The following is a 22,895-nucleotide window of genomic DNA, read 5'->3' on the forward strand; positions in this document are numbered from 1 at the left end:
AAACGAAAAGCTATAGAACAATACTCTGAAAGACCATCAAAACTTTTTCATGCACATATTCTACAACATAATGTAAGTACAAATACATTAACGACTTCAGACGTGATTTATATAAAGAATAACTTGCATCACGCTCGGATTTTACTATATCCTAAATTGCCACAACATAGAATTGAAGTTTTGACATTTATTAAGGTAGATAATTTTTTTATTAGTAAAAGATGTATCAAATGGTTTACTAATGTTTTTGTGCAAAAAGAATATTGTGTTTTTAAGTAAATTAAATAATTTATACGTGGATTGAACTTTTAAATACTGTACAAAATATTTTTGTCAATTATTTACAATTCATGGAATACTTAATGATCATTATATACCTTTAGTATTCTTTTTGCTTAAAAATAAGAATCAAAAAACATATAACCGAGCTTTTATGGAACTACAAAATAAGTGTTTATATTTTAATCAAGTATTTAAACCAGAAATTATATTTGTTGATTTCGAAACTGCTATTCATAATGCAATTTCCGATGTTTGTCCGGACGTTAAAATTATGGGCTGTCGATTTCATTTGGGACAATCTTGGTGGCGCAAAATACAGCAAATCGGATTAACTACTGAGTATTCGAAAAACAATGAAATTGGACAGTATCTCAGTTACGTATTGGCCCTCCATTTTGAATCTAGAACAAGTAATTCAATAACTTAATTAAGAATAAATTATCAATTTAGTAATTTTATAACTTTATGTTGTAGGTGGGTGACGTATTTGCTGTAGATCTTGGTGAACTTAAACCAAATTATGATAACGTCATTAAATTTGACGATTATTTGACTGATAATTATGTTGATGAAAACTCCACTTTTCCATCAAGTATGTTTGCTACAATGACAGCTAGTTCACAAAGGTCAACTAATGCTTGTGAATCATTTCATAGAAAATTGAATTCTTATTTTGTGTCGACACATCCCAATGTTTATACATTTTTAAAAGTATTAAAATCCATACAAATTGATACGGACATTTTAATATACTCTTCTACAATAGAAATTAAAAAAGTGAAAAAAGCAATTAAAGACAAAATAAATTTCATTAATAACTTAATACATTAATTAAATACAAATGAAATATCACAAATAAATTATGTAAAAATATTAGCATCTAAGTTTAAACCGAGAAAATAATAAATAATTTTATTTTTAACCAACTAAATACATAAAATGTATATAGAATAAATATATTTAAAATTGACATACATTTTATACGAGTACATTATTTAGGTATTAATATTAACTATTAGTTTAAGTATTCTATAACTGTAAATATTTATCTGACATATTATACATTTGTCATTTACATATATTACATTTTTTTAATATATATATACAGGGAGGGTTCAGGGGGTCAGCTGACCCACAGTTAATATTTGTTGACAAAATTGGCCTCTTGGAAATTTCTTTCTCTTTTTAGACATTGATTTGGACTCTTGGACAGTTGGCCCATTGGAGTTATTTAAAAAATTAATGCCATGTATATTCAAAATTTAAAATTTTTCAATTCATAATTTATATTTTAAATTATATCGTTTTAATAGAAAGTTAAGTAAATCATATTTTATTCCGTACGTTTGTTGCGCTGATAAAATTAGATTATATTTATCAATCGTAAGTAAGTCATTATCGGTGGTATCACTAATTCTAAAATGTAATATAAATACACTTATACACTTACTCATACACTTTTATGAGCCCATTTTTTTTTCTTATACTAGGTATTCATTTCTTATTTAGTTTCATCCCTAATAAATGGCCTCTTGAAATGGCTTGACCCACAGTTCCTCGACTCTGGATCCGCCCCTGTATATGTATATATAAATAATAATTTTATTTAAGTATTGCGTATATTAGGCAATATATGTACCTAGGCTTTTACCTATTTGTATTATAATCAACTTATAAATGTATTATTGTATAAATCGATAGTGTATATCGATAGTATTGATTCGATTAATGGAAAATTTTCAAATGGGAGGCAATTCAAGGGATTTATGAGAGGCAATTTGAGTGTCCTCGCTGCTCTTCAGTATCTTTTCTGGATATATTGCATTACTTATCAATTATATAAATTTATTTTAGGACCAGATAAATGTCCAAGACAATAAGCACTTTTGTACACATACTATTGTTTGAATATTTAATTTTGAATGTTAATAAATTAATTAAACGCTTTAAACTTATAAGTAAAATGATAAATTAATGCATTTACATAGGAACTAAGAAAAAAAAAATAATACAGTATACAAACATAATTTTATATTAATGTTTTTACTTACTAATTTTCAGTTCCAAAAACGAATATACACTTATACAGTTTTTCTTAAATACTTTGTTTAGAACATCAGTAGGTTCAGTGCCGCAACTAGGATTCTTGGGGCCCTGGACACAATTAATTTATGGGGCCTTGAGCGGAAAATCCAGCGATTTTTTTTGTTTTCATTTTCTTTTTCTATTTTTTGTTTTCTTTTAGCAGCTCTGCTTAAATACTGCCTTAATGTTGACATAATTTTTAAAATCGACAAGATTACTATTTACTAATAACCAAGGCTCGGAACTTTAGGCATTTGCATATAACCAGCTTGTACACAATATTATTTCTGTTCGTTAGAATATTCAGGCCCGTATTTAAAATTTGGCGCCACCGGGCATATAATTTATGCTCCCCTCCCCCTCCAAAAAAAAGAAATGATAATAATATAACACTTATTATTTCGTCCATAATCGAGATTCTTTAATACTAAAATATAACTTATAAATGAAAATCGTTTAATATTTTTTTTAATTAACAAATTAAACAAATTATAACATAACTTGTTGACTACCACGGGTGTTTTTCGTACTTTATCAAAAACACTACGAGTACAAAAAATTGTACTTAGGTACACTGTGTTTTACTCTGACGCCACGTGTACAGAAATGTGAACATATTTCCGTTATATAGTATAGGGAAATTGATTATATGGCCTCCAGGACCTGTTTTTTTTAGTTAGCGAAAAAATATCACAATTTTTTAAAACCTTTTAATATATTTAATTTTAATTAAAATTTTACCATGTTTTTCAACATTTTATATACTTTCTTTTTTAACAAATACTACATAAAAAGCTCCTTGCTTATTTCAAATTTTAAAAAGCACACTAAATTGAGTTATAGAAAGAAAACAAAATATATACAAACATTTACTTAAATTTTATTTTTCTTTAAAATTTTATTTTTATTTTCTAGTTTTATGAGTCTTGAAGAATCATCCGGACATAAATGTTGATCACACTGATTACATCTTGTTTTGATTCTTTTTGTTTTTTTTTGTACAACTAGTCTTCCTGAAAATGTTTTATTTATTAATTGTTTTATTAAAATGTATGAAATTTTAAATATTTAAATAAATATTAGTTTACCTTCTTTTTCACCAGTAAGCTGTAGCATGAATTGCAACTTGATGTTTTCGGAGAATTTTCCAATGTATGATCTAGTGCTGTATTAATTCAGATTGTTGTGTGTCTTCATCATCGTTTCGTAAAAGCTCTTCAATAATTGCTTCTCGAAATTTCATAATTTTAATTTTTCGGCCACTTACACCGATGAACAAGGAAAGGGCATCTATATATATATATATATATAAATCGATGTACATTTTGAATAAATTTTATAGCTCAAGATCCACCGAACCGATATCGATAAAAAGGGCATATTAAGATTGATATGTAGATGGTTTCTGTGATGTTTGTACGCTGTGTGATATGTGGTTTCGGAGTTATGGCCTCTTAAATGTACAATATTAATCACGCACGCACGTCATATGTGAAATTTTTTTTTTATTGATATTATATTGATGTATGCTACATCGTTGGATGCGCTCTAAACGCACGAACGTAGATATGAAAGAAAATTCCACTATTGTCGATAAATAACGATTTCAGAGAGATTTTCATTCATTTTCAGAGATTCAATCATTTTTTTTCCATCATAATTTTTGTGTTAGTGCTGCGAAGCGCACAGGAGTCGGCTATTAGTTATTATAAAACTAATTTTAACTGTACAACCTACGTGCTATTATTTTCGTTTGAAAATTTACGTCGTTTATAGTATTATATTCGTTTGTTGCTAGGGGATCGAAAAAAGAAAGAAGGTAAATAATAAACATCTGATTTAAGAATTGCATTTGGAGAAAGCAATAACTGTACACGGGTGAAACTATATATGGGCTACGAAGTGCACGGGTTCAGCTAGTTTAGTACAAATATGTTACAGATCAAGTCTATAATTATTTTTCTGTACCACCATTGATTAAATAGTGTATTTAATCAATGCTTTAAAGCTATTTGAAGGTTTGTTATTGTTAGATAAAATCGGATAATTAAAATCTATTAATAAATAGCTTATAATAATATTACTTATTAAAAGGCAATTTGTGGAGCCTCGTGTACGAAAAATTGTACATAGTGAAAATCTCTTTGTATTATATTGTGTACTATAATTAGTAAAATTACACAAATTTCGCTGTACAAAAACTATATTTATATAATATTATATGTAATAAGTAATAACTATTATAAATGTGTCTGTGTATGAGTCATTAAGACATAAACCAAGAAATAAGCTACAAAAATACATCATCGTGGCAGGTTGCTTTTGTCAACGATTTCCAGGAAAAGAATTACCATAACATTGCTAAAAATAAACGAAACGAAATCCAAATACACTGTTTAAATTAAGACATTTCACAAAATATGTAACTACAAATTGCCCTGAAAACCGATTGAATTATGGGACCATAAATATGTGAACAATAAAAATAATAACAAAAATTAGTGTGGCCTCACAAACACACTGTGTACATAATAATGTACTCATGGCAGTCAACAGGATAATATATCATACAATTTCCTTTTTTTTTTAATTTACAAATTATAACATAATTAAACCATTTTATTTTTTTTATTGTTTTACTTTTTTTTTTCATTAGGTACATCATTTTTAAAATTAATTTTGCTAAAATATTTTGCCGCCCCTGAGACTTGACGCCCCCGGGCATGTGCCTACCCGTACCCCCTAAATACGGACCGGATAATATTGCATACATCTGCATGCAAGCGACTTCATTGTACAGTGTACACTAGTCAGTAATCAGTCTATTATTTTTAAGCAATTATTTTCCAATTTTCTACTGCATATTATATCACATATTTTGATGTTTTTTAACGCATATAAAGTTCCGAGCCTTGCTAATAGGTAACTAATTAGGTATAATATCTTTAAGAGGATTCGATCCTGGTTGTTTTCTATCAAAATATACTTATATTCTGTCAATTGTACTGACCTGCCTAATGATCGGATAAGACTCATAAAAACATATTTGGATTCGTCATGAAGTTGACTTGAAAACGACTTTTTTACTTTTTTGAATTATTATTTTTATACTCTTAAAAAACTGATTTTAAAATCTTAAATAATAATAAATTTGTAATGCAAATAATTTGAAAATGTAAAAAAGTCAATTTCAAGTAAACATGACTAATTCAAATATGTTTTTAGAAGTTCTATCCGATGACTAAGGAAACCAACTGATCGGCAAAAAATTTATTCTTTTCGAAAAAAATAGAACCAAATCATATTCTTCGCAACAGTGTATTTTGACTTGTGCATGCGCGTGGGAAGTAACCTTATTCCGCTAATCGTTGCCGCTAATTATAGTGCCCGCATTGTTATCAATCTGTTTATTTTATATTATATTATACCTAAATTGAACTGGGCTAAATATTGTCATAATTCAAAAGCCTATAAATAAATTCTCAAAGATAAGACATAGGTAATTTTGTAAATGAAAATGAAAATTTTAAAAATCGGCAGTAGTAGTTCATTCGCGTTTGGTTTATGGTACAGCTAAAATACAAAGAAGTTACTATTTTATTATATTTTTAATATATTATAAAATAAGCAATTCTGTGATATCTATTATTGGAAAACTGGTTTTGCCATCGCGCCGGTGCATTGGTGATTAGCAGCATATTGGAAGAGGGTTTAGAGCGGGGTAATTACACACACTAGTGATCATTTATTTCGCACACACTCTCATGACGTTCACGCACGCGTGTGACAAATTGCCTATATTCAACCCCTTAAAAACTAGTCGGATCGAATCCCGACGTAAAAACAATGAGACTATGAGATTATCGTCAAACACTCAGACAGTCGGACAAGCAATGATGGGGGGAGGGTCCAGCTCGCTACGTGCCTACGTGCGCTACGTATATAAATATGCCACGAATGGCGATTACAATAATTATTTTTCGGGAATCCCAATGGTATGTATAAAACTCATTGCATAACACTATAATATGTTATCTATAATAATAGAGCTTATAATATATCAATGTGCGATCCGGAGTGCCCTATTCTAATAAAATTGTAATTAATAAAAATATACAATTATATAATTATAAGAATAAATGCATTAAATAATTTTTAGGTAATTTATCATAATTAAATTATTCAGAGGGAGGGGGGCCCCGAAACCAACCAAAAGAGGCTCCTTTACAGGGGCATTGCCCCTGCTGCCCTTGCGGTTTTTGCGGCACTGAGTGGGTCCGGTCATCCGAACCACATTTTTAATGTACAACTCACACCAGGGACGCCCACAGAAATGTAGCTCAGGGGGGGCAAAAAAATTGTAAGTACCTAAATACTTATAGGAAGATTTACTGCTACATATTTCATCTACTCATATTTTGTATTACTATCATTAATAATTTTTTAAAAATCAAAACTCATTTAAGTTTATATAAAATTACATTATTAGTTATTAGTTTTAATATTTATAAGAAAAAATATAATAAAGTTTAAACAAAAAACAACTTTATTTGATTGAATTCGCATCATATTTTATTATTTTATTCAAAAAGTAATGACAATCTCCTTTTGTTTGAAGCAAATAAATTAATTGAATCATCATTTGTTGATGAAAAAAAATGTTAGATACTTGTTAGATACAAGGATTGTGGAATAGTCACTGAATACCCAAGATCAGCTTTATGTAAAATAACTTCCAATTTTGTAAGGGACGCGAAAATCTCAGGGGGGGGGCAATGGCCCCCACTGGCCCCCCCATTCGGGCGTCCCTGACTCACACATATCTACTTCTATATATGTATTCAAACATAAGATAACAATTTAATTAGTATTTTTAGATTTCAGATAAATAAATAGTATGTATTATGTGTACACGCGGTGAACTAAATCCGTAGCGATAATGATCTCATTTCTCATAACTTAATAACAACGATAGGGTCGGATTCTATTTTAAACACGGATACTCAGTGGAAGCTCACTAGGGTTGCCGTACATTTATAAAGCGAAACTGGGACAAAACAAACACATTATTGAGTAATATACTTTTTATGTAACTTTTAATACATCAAGAGGACCATTAATAGGGAGTCGCCCCTAATTTCACATTAATGAAAATTTGATTATGTAAATCAAACTAATATCAAATTTCATTAAATTAATTTAATTAATTAATTAATTTATGCGAATGTAAATATTGTATATACTAATTTAATATTGGTAAGGGGTATTCTCATCGAATTATTACTATTTTCTCTTGCTTCTGAAAATAAATCAAAATTTATTCGAAAATTATACCGATGGAGTTAAATTTTTCCAACATTACGTGCCCGAATTTTTCTCCTATCTTGCCATTACATTTTGAAAAATATTATAATTTTTTTAATAAATTAGAAAACATTTAAAATTTAAATGTATTTTTTGGTAAAAATATTTAATATGAAAAATAGTTTATTTACTTTTACATATAACATTTTTATTAGTGTATTTATTTACGAGTGTTAACCATTTACTAATTTTTGTTTTATTTTATTATTACTTAAGTAATAATTAATTTGCATGATGTGATGTTTTTGGTAATACAATAATTGCATATTAATTTATATTCGGTTTATAATTTTATAACATTTAATAAAATACATGCGGCACTACTGCATTTGTTTGCCCGTGTCCAGTGCTTGACTTGGAAAAATTAAAGAAGGACTCTATTCATTTTAAAAAAAGAATGTCCTCAAAACTGGCTGAGCGTTATGATTATAGCGTAATAATAGTAGGGGGGACGCTAAAATTTCTGAAAATTAGTTGGGGTAACAGTCTCCCTGCGTCCTCCCACAAGTCGAGCACTGCCCGTGTCTAGAATCAGATTTGATAAAATTAATTTCTGAAAAGAGTGACGCCAATAAATAATTTGAAGAAAAATTGACAATGAAAACAATGTGTATGCCTTTAAAGTGGTACATTGTAGTTTTATGATTTTTTATGAAAATTTTAATATTTAAATTGTTTATGTGCAATGATACTGGTTAATCCGCTAAATATCGATATTATTTTTTATTGTGTCGTGTTTCGTAGTACTATTTATCACAGATTATATTAAATCAGCCGTTTTTTGTAAACACTTGGATAAATTCTTTGATTTTCTAAAATTAGTATGACCGCACATGTAATTTGACGATGACTGACATCACCACTACCACCAAATGAATTAATATTAGATAACGACTATATATTATATTATATTATATATATATTATCATTAGTTTTGATCGCAATGGAGAGGAGTACTCCGAATTTATATAAATAGGGACTGATCGATGGCACTCGTTCATTATCAACTATTCTTTTGTCTTTTATGGTTTTGTGATTATAAGTGAATTTGTGTACTACGTATGTTTAGTAAGTATTTGCCTATCATTATCTGATTATGTATTTTTTTTAAATTTTTAACTATTTGTATACAAATCATTTTCTGTAAAATAATTGAATTTAATCTAGTGGTCTCTGATAATTTAAATTTTAAAATTAATTAATTAATTTAATATCAATTTTTAACAGATTTAATATTGGTTAAAAAAGTACTTTTCTGAGATTAATTTTGCACGATGTTATTTTACCACATTAAATATTTGCTTTGAGATTACAATTATTTAAAAATGTTAATTTCAATTATTTTTAAATGATTTGTTGAACTTAAAAAGTAAAAGTAATTTTCTTTTAGTTTTTTTCTATAATTATATAAGCGAAAGAGCATAATTCTTGACTAACCTAACTGTCGACAATTTGTTGGTTTGGAAGTGGTGCACTACAATAAATTACGACAGAAATTTATGTACCCCTAACGCTTAAAAATAGGTTTGGGAGGTATCAGTATATTTAGTGCCTCGACATGAAATTTCAGAACACGATAAGGCGTCTTTTTTAAAGACTTCGTTGACATTTTCGACCATATTATCGACTTTTGGAAATATAATGCAGATTTGTTCGGTAGTTCTATGCAGGGCCGTAGCCAGTGCCGGCGCTAGTATTGTGGGGCCCTGGAAATAGGTATTAGTTTTTAGGTCCCCAGAGAGGGGCAAAATTCTAATTTTTTTTTAAATTAGGATTTTTTGAAAAAATACTGTTTCTTCGAATTTTAAACAATAACTATAAAAATAGTAAATATTTATATTATTATTTATTTTAGGAATTCTACTCGTCAAAATATTACGCTTTCGTTGTATTGATAACGATTTACTTAGTACTTTTACTATGGCTAATTTAGATATCATTTTCCAAATTACTGATGATAGGAATAATATAGATTTATAATTTGTTGATATAAATGTGTCTCACGGTATTAAGATGATAATTAAAAATCATGGGGTCCTTTAATAAGCGCGGGGCACTGGACAAATGTCCTATTTGTCCTCCCCTAGCGCCGGCACTGGCCGTAGCAACCAAATATTGCGCTAGGGGCGAAACTTCAAAATGTGTATTTTAATTTATAAAAAAACTAACAAAAACAATGAATACATTTTTAAACGCAATATAAATAATGATTTTTCTTTATAATTATGTAAGCGTTTGTTAATTTTATTTAAATCAATAGCTTATTAAAATATAAATATACATTATAAGTAAGTACATAGGTATAACATAATTATTATTTATGAGTTATATAAGTAAATACATAAATACATAATATTAATTTTAGTAACTAATAGTTATATAGTAATAAGTTATAACTTATAATAATTAAATTTTAAATTTTTCATTTTTGCGCTCTCCCAGGAATTGTGCCCTTGTTGTAGGCCCTGGTTCTATGCAATACACGAGAAGTACAAATTACGTGGATCATTTTCATATAAAACGCTTTCAATGTGGGGCCTTTCTTTATAAATCAATATAATGACAATACCCTCGCTCAAAAGTATTTTAAAAATAGACGTAAAAGTAAACAATAGTCATTGTCTAGATAAGAATAACGTGGCATTGTAGTACAGTACCGGTATTAGGCTTTAAATAGTAATTATTTTCTGATCGATTGTGAACAATATTATATGGCTTTTAAAAATAAATTATCACCCATTCTTGGTTAGGCAATATAATTGAATAGTAGGAACAACATAATACGTACATATTTTATTCCAGAAACGAGTGTCCGTGATTGAATTCAGTTACAAGTTACCTACATTACTTATATTAGATTCTAATTGAAACCCGATATATTTGGTTGTGTTTGCGTCATATTTGGTCAATATTAAAAATTTGGTAAAAATTAAAAGCCATCATATAATAATGGGCCCCTCTGAATACTTTGGGTGGGTCGGACACATTAGGGTGGACTAGAGGCACACCTTAGCCCTCCCTTAACTACGTTCCTGGATATGCGGAACGATAAAATTAAGTCCGGTGCACACATTGTGCTCCAAACGACCATGTATTACTTAACCGACGTGTAATTTTTGTTCGGCCACCCGGAACAACGAATATGTGCTCCTAGGCGCTTCCCTTGACAGTATTGATGGGGGGGGGGGAGGATATCTATTTTAACTCAATAATTACCGATATAATACAAATAACGAACAAGTGGGTACAATTAATTGTTTAACAAAATCGGTTTTTCGTCAATTTTTATCAAATCGATATGACAATTATGACATTATCGACAGTCCTGCCAATCTATTTAGCCCCATTCGGCTCCTTAACTGAGTTTTTAATCTAAAAAACATAAAAAAGCAATAATGTTTTTGTAAATTATAGACTATGTACATAATAATTTATATAAATTTATATAATAGTTATATAATAATTTATATATATATATATCAATTATAATTTACTACAGGAAATGAATAACATTGCACATAATTTTTTTGGGTGGTTGCTGTGCTCCTGAGCACCATAGCACGAGCCGCCACCGGCTACAAAGTAATGTAATCTACTGAAAAACAGATAAAAATAATGATAGTTTATATAATATAATAGTTAATAATAATAGTTGCTACATTTTTAAATTTTATTCTTTTATTTTTTTTTAACCCAGGAGATGCAAGTGCACCCCTCTCGCGATGCCCATGATTCCCAATCAAATGCTATTTTCCCTAGTGCCTATTAATGTTTTTATCAACATTTTTTCTAATTTCTAATATTTCTAATTTTTTTTTCATATTTAGCAATGGATTGTCATTATGATCATGATAATCCAGATCAATACAACCCATACCGTCGTCCAAATGGGGAGGTAAAGCCCCATCAAGGCAGTCAATCGGATTTTAACAATACCAAATCAAAAAACCTGAACAAGAATTCAAATAATAAATGATTGTTGTTATTTTATTTGTTGTTACACGATCCAAACAATAAAATGTTTTATAACTAAAATAGATTGGGTTTTAACGTGGTTTTGAGTCCATTATTGAATCAATTTTTTTTTATCAATTATAGTAAAATTAATAGTAAATTAACGTATTTATGATACAGTATGCAATGATAAACTGTCATTCTTGAGTCATTTGAGTTCAAAGAACGAGACTTATATAAATGACTGGGAATGCAATCCAATATGTTACATACTAACTATTAGTTGTTAGTGGCGCAGCCAGAAAAATATTTTGGGGATGTTTTAAAAATCAATCTTCTCTCTTAATTAAGTACCAACTTTATTTTTAATAAGCCCATTAAACATAAGTTAAAATATAAAATTATTAATTATTAATTATTTAGTTTGTTGAAATTGTAAATTGTTTGATAATATGATATAATATTATATTTAGGTATGTCTTAAAATGATTATATATCTTACAAAATATGAAAAACATTTGAGGAGGGGTTATAACCCGTTAACTCCCTCTCTTCCCTTGGCTACACCAGTGCTAGTTGTATATTAAATAATTCTAAATATCTACTTCTTAGTATTATGAAGCACTTTTAAAGTACCAGAAATTTAATGTTATTTAGATCACTATTTTAATTTAAAAGACAATTATTTTTATTAGCAGAGATATGGAATTTATGAAAAATTATGAATGGTTATGAATAACAATTTTTTACCGATCAACATTCTTACATTACAGATGTGCGAGTATAGTAAGAGTTAATACAATATTAAATTATGATTATCATATTACTGCAATTTCCTTTTTCACGTTTTAAGGTGATTACGATTTGGATAGCCCATATGAAATAAGTTGTAGAATTTAGAAAATAATTCAGTCAATTAAAATAAATCTTTTTTCATAAGTTGATCTTTAGTTTTAAATTTTCTGTTTGGCAAAATAATATATAAGTAATTTTCGTTTGCATTATTTGCAGTATTTGAAAAATTTGAACGAGTTTCAGAATACAAAACTGTAAGTTCTGACAATATAATTTATACAGACTGAGACATTCAATGATTCCGATAAGCTTAGAAATATTTTCATTATCTGTCATAAGAATACCAAAAATTTTAATATTTTGACAAGATTCTTAATCACCACCGCGTTATTAATAATGCTTATTATTTTTTCTATTTCTTATTCAAAATTAGTATGTTTCAATTTAATATATGAGATTCTAATTTCATATTTGCTGAAAGTTTAATAAATGTTTAATAATATCTACTTAAACCAAGCAGTACTTAATAGTACTCAGATAGTTTACTTAGTCAAAATTTGAAATAAGATCAGTTAATAGTATTAACATCAGGTTTCATTAATTAAGTAAGATTCCTTTTTTATAATTAGAGTGAGTCCTGGTTTGATTATAATTTGTAGATTTATTATAATTAGGAAACGTTTTTAACTCCATACACAATGGATGATAACTTTTTCAAACAAGAATGACAATACTGTTGTAGATACAGCATTATAATGTACTCGTATATTTCTTGAAGATATAAAATAAAAGAAAATTATACAGGACAAATATTAACTTTTATTATATATGAAAGTAAGGTTATAATCGAAAATACTTAATTTATTTTACTTACATTTATTCATTTAAAAAATCATGATAAATATTTTTTTATATAATTATATAAACATGAATTGTACAGAAAAATAAGGAATTGGATTACAATTGAAAATATTTTATTTCATATTTTACATTTATTCATTCCAAAAACCATAATAAACTTTTTTTGTTAAATAATATAAACTTGAACAGGACATAAAAATACATTGCAACAAAACTCAATAATAAACTAAATGTGTACTAATTATAAATATAAATTATAAGAAAAAAAAGTAATAGGACAACATACCATTTTGAAGTATAAATTACATATTTTCTCAATTAGTTGATATTTTTGATTGGAAAAATATTCGTGTGCTATTTATGTTGTAATATAATAGCATGAATTCCTGAAATTAAAAGATATTATTAAATTTAAAACCAATAAAGTAAAAAAATAATCAAAATTTTACTTTATGATAAACTTCAAGTCTTGAGTAAGACAAACTTAGAGGTTGTTGTAGCTTTGCATCATGTTTCAATGCTATCATTTCTTGGTCTTTAAGTGAATTTAATTTTTGCTCATAATTTTCAGATACAGACTGGAACCACTTTAATGAGTCAAACTTATTCTTTGAGTCGAATATACGCAATAAATAAGCAATACCTACCAGTGATATCAATTATAAGGTTATTTTTATTACTTAATATTCATAGAATTAAGGAGATTTATTATATTAATTAATAACATATAATATAATATTATTTTTTTAAATAAATTTTCTTACCTACGGCGAATCCGTCATCTGTAAACATTCCTCCTTTATTTTTTTTAAATATTTTTTCTTTTGAATTTATTGAATGTTCAATATAATTTAACGTCAGTGCAGGAATAAGTATGTAAAAGTTATGCACATGTGAATTATTTTCACTACTCATGGCTTGGACAAAAACATCAATTAACAACTGTAACATTTAAATAATTATTTCATAAACTACATTACAAAAATTATGTCATCCTAATAAAAACTATACAACCATCAAAATAATTAATAAGTATAATAAAAAGGAAAAAAATATTTTGAACTATTAAAGTATATTAATGAGAGTAAAATATTTTGCAACATAATTTATAATACATTTTTTTTATAAAATTATGAAAGTTTATCACAAAGTATTTATTAATTTGACTGATTAATTTTACCTTGAAATAATTTGTACCCTCTGACATATTTTGACGAAGACTTTGCACAACATTATCAAGTTGACGTGCAGAATCTATACAATGTTGGAAAAATCCTGAATTTCTACAAAGTTCTTCAAAATTAACAGTATTTTTCAAATCTGGTATGAAAGCACTTGCCATGGCACAGAAATTTAATCCACCAGATTTAACCATCCTCACATAACCAAGAGCATTACCTGAAAAGCACAATAGTGTCATTATAATGGCAAGTATTGTAGTATGTATGTCTTTGAACTTGAAAATACATAAATAACAAGTACATATTGTTATTGTACATATGTTATTTCCATTTGATGCTTTGATGTAGTAATATAGTTTGAATAATTGTAAATTTTTTTACCTATATGAGTAACTAGTATTCTAAATTGATCAACATAATTTTGATTAGTATCCAAGCTCAGCTTCCTTAAACTTGAGTAACATTTTTCTGCACGTTCTAATGGGTACTTCATATTATTAGTTTTTTGAATTTCATTAAAAAAGTTGATTTCTTTTTTAAGTTTTGATTTCACGCGTTCGTCATACAAATATTTTGATAACGAGTATAATTTTCCACAAAGAAGTTGATATGTTATATTTACCTAAAATAAAAAAGCAAAATTATATAATTGGTACAATGCAAAATTATAAATTTTTAATAATTAACATTTGCATTACCCAAAAGTAATATGAGTGAATATTTAAGTAGAATAAATATAAAATAGGAAATAAAAAAAAATGTTGAAGGCAAAAAGAGTACATTTTAAGTACAATGAGCATCATCAAAAAGACATTTTAGTTATAATATATATATATATACTTGTAATAATGCAAAAATAATTATTCCAATATGGTTATTATTAATAATTATTAATATGAATAATAAGTCAAACAATCATATACTTACTGTAGTACTCATTATTCCAGTTCCATGTATTCGAATTGAATTGCTAATATGCTGGATATTTATTGTATTCAAATATTTACTATTACTTTCATTTTCAATAAATATTTGATGACATAAACTGTATGAATATTTAGTTACAAACACATTTAAATTTCTCATTATTTCAAGTACATCTATTCCCTAAAATATAGTAAATATATTAACACATTGCCTACTTATAAACATTTCCATCCATTAACTTGATCTAGAGTGTGATTTGGTAATTTATCATCAATGGTTTCCAAATTATATTTATACTTAGCTAAAGTTCTCATAACACCATTATTATGCCAATCATGAAGTGCAACAGAGGTTAAATCATAAAATGTTTCACTCAGGTAATTTTCTGCTCTATCTACATAACACAGAATAAATTGTTATCATATTTTTTATAGTAAATAATTAACATACTTTTAGTATTTATAATACTATTCAAAAATTGCAAAGGTTGAAGAGTTATTGTACTGATGTTCTCATCGATTGGTTGATTGAGAAATATCCTTTCAGAATGAATATTAGTCATGACTTGAAGTCGCAATTCATTTTCAATAGTTGGGTTCATAGGTTGTAAAATCTAATAAATATATAAATTATATATAAAAGCAATATTTAATCATACTTATCTATGTATTTATACATATAATAATTATTTTAAAGAATTAACTGGTTTACATTCCTAAAAAAAAATATGAGTATTTTTTTTAACATAACACAAATAAATAAATTTAATTTAAAATTATAAAATTAATTGTAATTCATGATTTAAAATCACAACATAAATATTTTTTAAAGTGAGACTTTTATTTTATTGACAATTTATATAAATAAATAATATTTAAACATATATATATAATTAAATAATATAAACAATTATTACCTGACAATTTAAATAATCACGCATTTCATCAACAAATGATTTATATACCTGTTGTTTCGTAACTTGATCGCTAAAATTTGACACTACTAAAATATCATTTAGAGAATCAAATGTTGTCTGCATAAAAAAAATATGAAAAAATTATAGTTTATACAAAAAATTAGGTTAATTTATACAATAAGTTAATGATACTTCTAAAACTTACACATAAACTATTAAAATTTTTGTGTTGTTTGTTGATACTTTGAAAATATAAAGAAAATATAGCACGATGCCAGTACATAACACTCATTTCTGAAATGTTTTTTATTTTATCCTGTAGTAGTTGAAGAAGATCTATATTCTTCAAATGTTCTGTTAAATTAAGAAGTTGTGCCTTCTGAAATGCTTCCAAGCCATTTGCTGTATTCAAAGCTAATTTTATTAATAATAATCGATGTTTTACATTAGCCCCATGAAATAGTTTTTCAGCTACTTCTAAAGATGACAATCGATCCACGTTTTTAGTGTTAAAGTTTCTATTGTCCGCACAAGAAATCTAAACATAATTAATAATATAACTTAAACAAAACGTATTAAAATGTAATATTTTTTTGAACCTGTGAATACAGATAAATAATTTAGTTATTAATATTAATATAATAATACACAAAGCATATATGATAAGTATAAAACAATTTTAAACAAATACAGTGGAACCTCGATTAACTATGTCTCTGTTATCTATGTTTGCAATTAACTGTGCACACTCTTCCAAGATTATCGTTGTTTAAAATTATTTGTTTAAAAAGTTTTATTAGGTCGGATAAACATATTTTTATATTATGTACATAATATACATTATCGAAAAACGTAAACGACCTTTTAGACAATAAAAATATGGCCATATATGTCACAGGTAGATAAGAGTTATTTAATATTAATAGAGACTTATTAGAGGTTCTTCAACAATTATATTTATCTAATCACGTTATAACTAATATATATATATATATATATAGGACATTTTCAATTCTGTCTAATTTGTTCCATAGTATTTGGTGTGTTTTTAGTATTTGCTATAGCCTTTTCGAAAATAGTTATTAATAAAATAAAATTTGTGTACAAATTTGTTTAATAAAACAAGGTTCTACTGTATTAGTAATAAAAATTAATTAAAAATGATAAAATTTTTTTAAATGTTATACCTATTAAAAAACACTATTAAAATTATAAATACAGATGCTTACTTTAGCTTCATTAATGATAGTTAGACATAAAAATTCATAATATTGAATTATATCTGTTATTAGTTTATTCATTTTAATATGATCTCTTTGATAAACATAATTAATATCTTTCATCATTTGCAGTAATTTACAGATTGAAGCAACATTGGATTTGATTATTGGTTTACCAAGTGTACTATGCAAGTTTGTAAAAGTCACCAATGTATTTTTAATAGATGCACTCAGTCGAATACCCTATATAAGTTCAAAAAAAAAACAATTATTATAATATTTAAAATAAAAATAAAGACCTTGAACCTTAAAACAATAAATTAAATATACATGCATATTATTTACGTTTATAATTTTTATGTATCATAAAACAGAAAAAGATTAGTTAATTTAAATTTTTTTAACCTTCTCCAATAAGTTAAAAAAAAAAAAAATTACCTCATTCAAAAAGTTGCAAATGTCCTGCACATAATCTGCATTTAAGGCAAGACGATCAACATATTTTACATCCATAGTTTTTAAAAACCAAACAAGTACCTGGATAGAAAATTAAAAAAATGGCACTTTAATTTCAAGAAACTATACATTTTCTTAAGGGAAAATTTTATTTATATCTATCATAAACTTTTGACACTTTATATTACAATAGACCACAAAAAAATAAAAGTACTATCTTCATTGACATCCTTTATTCAGATTTAGTTAGTCAACAAACGTGATAAGAAAAATATTACACATCAACAATTAAAGTAGATATAAAATCTCATACATTTTCTGTAGTATAATTAAAAATAGTAGTATGGAAAAGGTATATTTTTATAAAAAGAAAAAATGTTCAACACATTAATAATTTATATCCAATACACAATTTTAATAAATAAAAATACGTTATAATTTTTCATATTCTACTGACCTCTTTTACATGATTAGATATAATTTTTGAAAAATTTTTCGTCATATCTGTTAATTCCAAGGCACATTTTTTCAAATTTTCTTGTTTTGTCTTATCACAGTTAGGCTTGAGTAAATGCCCTATATAATGTAAAACAAATGTTTCTGGATCCCACATTATATTACCGCCCAATGGAATATGATTCGTCTAAATATTTGTTATAATTATATTCTACATATTTCAAAATCAAAATAAGAAAATATTAAGTTACTTTTTCTAATAAATCCATAAACTGCTTAAGCAATTTCTTGTCAAAAACACCAAATATATAAGTATAAAATACAGTAGTTGAGCAAACACGTGACCACATTTGAAGTGGATCATTACACTTTTGGTAAGAATGTTGTCCCATTAGTAGTACAGAATTATTTAAATAAAGTTTAAACTCATTTACAAAATTATCACATGCCTGAATATTTTTCTTTCCAATAAAATCTGATGACAATACTCTCTAAAAAAAAATATACAAAAACCATTAACTTTAAATAGTACATAAACAAAAATGAATATTTTGAAAAAATCAAAGATTAAATTATTTTGTACTTAATATTAAGATATAATATAATATAATAAATATAATTAATATTAAGAAAAAAAAGATTATTAAACCTTTTTTAACTATAAATAATTTTTCCAAAATTATTCTTTAAATTATCATACAAAGAAAATTAAAATAATTTCAAAAACCATCAAATACAAATAAATAACTTAAAAAAATAATTTTGTAATATAGGCTTTGTAATATACTAAATGTTTCACATAACATACTTCAAAAATTTTTCCAGATAATAAAGTGGATTCAATATCATTGCAAATATGTTCTAAATGAACAATGTCATTATTGTTACAATCATATTTAGCTGGATCCTCTTTTATATTATTTAAACATCCTCGATATTGAATCCAGTGTTGTTGTAGCACAGGTTGTGATACAATAAATTTATCCAATTCAACAAAAATAAAAAGTAAATCACCAATATGTTCAAATATACCCTATAAAAAAAAAAAAAGTAAAAATTATAATAAATATAATAATTACAATAACTATAATAATAATAATAATAATAAATAAATTATCATTCAATATAAAACGTTATATTTGTCGATGATTCTTTTTTTTTTTTTTTTTTTTGATAAACTAAAGAATAATGTTGATAACACACATAATTCATTTATAATTACGAAATTTTGCTCTTTGAATAGAAATATTTGTCATCAATAAACTATGATAAATATTATTATTATGATTTAAACAATAACAGACTTATAGCTTATATTATCTAATCTAAAAATTTGCCTAGAAAATTCTGACAAGTCAATGATGTGAGACAGTTATACTGTAACTGTCAACATGCATTAAGTATTGTATAATGTATAATAAAAAAATCAGAATTTTTAAACCATAAATGTATATCTAATTGTGGTTAATATGACAGAATTAACTAGATACTGTGATTTTGAATAACTTAATTTATGAATTTTATTTTGGTCAAAAAATAAATAAATAATATTTTTACTTGGAAATGTATGTCAGCAGTTATTAACTGAAATTCATAAATATTGAAAAATTGACAATGAATTTCACTTAGCAAATATTCACAATGTCGAACAAAATTTGACAGCTCCAATAAAATGTGTAAAAATTTGCTCATTTCAACTTGTATTAAACCTTCGGTAGTCTTATCTTCTTCTAAATATAAAAATTATATGTGATAATCATTCACTTTATATACAAACATTTGATTAATTATTTTCCTTACCAGATTCTTCATAATAAAGTATGGAATTAAATAATTTGACTTTAACATCATTTTTAAAAAACAATATTTCTGAATTTAAAGTTGAAAATATTTTCAGTATTGTACTCAAAACATTATTATCAATGTCCAACAATTCATCAATTTTAACATCTGTAACTTCCGTCTAAAATATTAAAATAATGTAATTAAATTATACAATTAAAATATTTACTGCATTTTTTCATGCAAATTGATTAATTTGTAGTTTACTTTTTCATATACCTAATTAGCCAAGATTTTAACTTCAAATAAATTAGTCATATTTATCATGAAATGTTATTATTTTGAAACCAAAAGATTTACATTAAAATATTATAAAATTGTCAATAATATACAGTTTTAGTATTTGGTACAATAATTTTTTCTTATTTTTAACTAGGTTATAGCTTAAATGATTATATTAATTACTGTAATTAATTATACAGGTGCTTTAAGAATCATAAATAAACTGGTTGCTAATAATTTTTATTTTTAGATAATTTATTTATAATATATGTATAATATAGTAGCTATATTTTATGCATTATTCTTAACTTTACATTATATACATTTTGTTTGCTATCCTTAAATTATTACTCTTAAATAAAAATATTATGCCTATATTTGTGTTTATTTCAATACTTTTGAGTAAAAATAAATATTAAAACAAATTGTTATTTAAATTTTGATATTCTATATCTAATAATAATTATGTATAAAAATGAATAGCAATAATATGTCATTATAATAAAATGATTACAAAATGTACCTCTATGTTAACTGGTAGCTTATAAAAAAATAACTTGGCTTTTAATAAATGTATTTCTTCCAACCGATCTGCGTGAATATTTAACACATTCTTGAATAATTCCACTAGTTTATTACTTTCATCATCTAAAAATATAAAAGGTTTTTATTTAAAAATTCAACTATAAAGTAATACATTTATAATAAATAAAAATATAAAACTAAAAGCATAAAATATAGGCCAAAACATCTAGAATACATATCATGAAAAGCTAAAATATAGAAAATTAAAAATAAATATTAATAGAATCTTAAATTATGGACCAATTAGCACTAGACCTTTCCAATAAAACATACAAAAGGAAATTTAATTCATGGAAGAGGTAGGATGGAGGATTGATCATGCTCGAAAGACAAGTGATTATGAAGAAGTCCACACTTAACAACAAATTGTCGTACAACAACCATCAACATTTTTTATCACTTGAACAGTATTAGAATAAAAATATAAGAGTTTTGTTTTTCTCGTTACTTTTAAAATACTCAAATATTATAGACGTGTTTACTCAAAAATATCTTAATTCAATGATTTTGATAAGTTCTGAACTCAATTATGTATGTAAATATGTAATAATTATGTATGAACATCGATATTAATACAAATTCAATCTCACAAGTAAACAGAATTTGGCCAATACGTTTAGTTGGATTTTGTACAAAGTTTTATTACAACGTTATTACATTTTTTGGTACTTACGATTTTCCAGGTTGTGTTTTTCAGAATTGTTCTGCATCTTAAGAATCGATATTGCAAATCGGTTGATTATATATTATACATAATAACACAACGAGTGTAATACTTATATAAATACAAAAATGTAATTAATTATTTCATTCCAAATTCAGAACAAGGCTTCAATCGGCTAAGACGATGGGCTGGAAATACCGGAATGGCAGTACGAATCACAAGACAGGATCATGAAATTATTATTTGTTATCAATCTCGAATCGTATCACTGCAAGAGGCAATGATATGGATAACAAATACTGTAATACGATAATAGGTACCTAAAAATAAGTAGGTACTTAAATTGTTACTAGAGTTTTTTATACAGCTATTAATCAAAACTTTTACATTTTTTGTTATTGAAATCGCATTCGCTTTTGATTAAAATAACATTGCTTGAAAATTAAAAAAAAAAAAATCAAACACTCATTTTACAAAAGAAATCAATCATCTTGCGCGCTCAAATGTAGCCGGTCTTTCTTAACTCTATTTCTCTCTCTTGTGCACGCTAGACCTCGCCTTCAACGCACAACTGCTTTTGGAGCATTATACTTTAAACCACGGTCTTAGAATAAACTTGTTAAACTCAAAAACATCTAGTACACAGTTTCGAAGACAGACTGTGTCTCACAGAATCACTGGCGATGCCCAATCAGTGGCGGAAGGGCGGTCACCCCCTCGCCATAGTTCTTGCGTTACTTCTTTCGCCTGTGCCACTGTACCCCGCCGTACCATCGTGATCGGTTAATAATTTGCATAAGGTCTACGTGATAACAATGGGCGTCTAGTGGCGGCGGTAAATCAATCATTTGTTTAGCAACGGAAATCCGACATGTTATAAACCGTTACGACCCCCGATAATCCCCGCAATAACAGGATCGGAACGATAATTAAAATTGAACAAAAACGAAACCAAGTTTCGAATGAATTTCCCGCCGCCGACGAACATCCTTATCATTATCAGTGGTTGTCTATGGTGGTGAGAAACTTCGTGGTTAGCGTCACCTGATAACAGGTGCATTCCACAAGTGGGCTGAGCGTTAATA

General features: G+C 26.4%; 1 protein-coding gene across 1 annotated transcript; it reads right to left on the reverse strand.

Annotated features, from left to right (window-relative positions):
• Positions 1–13,621: 13,621 nt before the first annotated feature.
• Positions 13,622–22,765, reverse strand: LOC112694666 (WASH complex subunit 4). The gene is made up of 20 exons (XM_025570207.1): positions 22,198–22,765; positions 21,820–22,130; positions 21,085–21,209; positions 20,298–20,460; positions 20,055–20,227; positions 19,306–19,530; positions 18,749–18,988; positions 18,499–18,684; positions 18,024–18,122; positions 17,595–17,828; positions 16,571–16,903; positions 16,366–16,482; positions 15,900–16,062; positions 15,689–15,843; positions 15,450–15,629; positions 14,904–15,144; positions 14,522–14,739; positions 14,106–14,283; positions 13,791–13,984; positions 13,622–13,727 (listed from the first exon to the last, which is right to left on the reverse strand). Exons 2-20 carry the CDS (start codon positions 21,854–21,856, stop codon positions 13,656–13,658), a joined length of 3,333 nt encoding a protein of 1,110 aa, XP_025425992.1. The 5' UTR covers positions 21,857–22,130; positions 22,198–22,765; the 3' UTR covers positions 13,622–13,655.
• Between the last annotated feature and the right edge of the window lie 130 nt (positions 22,766–22,895).

Source organism: Sipha flava, unplaced genomic scaffold (assembly GCF_003268045.1).
Source record: "Sipha flava isolate LNK unplaced genomic scaffold, YSA_version1 132_pilon_pilon, whole genome shotgun sequence".
NCBI classification, from domain to species: Eukaryota; Metazoa; Arthropoda; class Insecta; order Hemiptera; family Aphididae; genus Sipha; species Sipha flava.

Excerpts from the sequence above, each read along its gene's own strand:
- LOC112694666 (XM_025570207.1), bottom strand. The coding sequence starts at position 21,856 with ATGCAGAACAATTCTGAAAAACACAACCTGGAAAATC. Across the intron at positions 16,483-16,570 it reads AAAATTTTAATAGTTTATGT|ACAACATTTGATTCTCTAAA; the intron begins GTAAGTTTTAGA and ends TTTTTTATGCAG. Across the intron at positions 14,284-14,521 it reads AGGGTACAAATTATTTCAAG|TTGTTAATTGATGTTTTTGT; the intron begins GTAAAATTAATC and ends TAAATGTTACAG.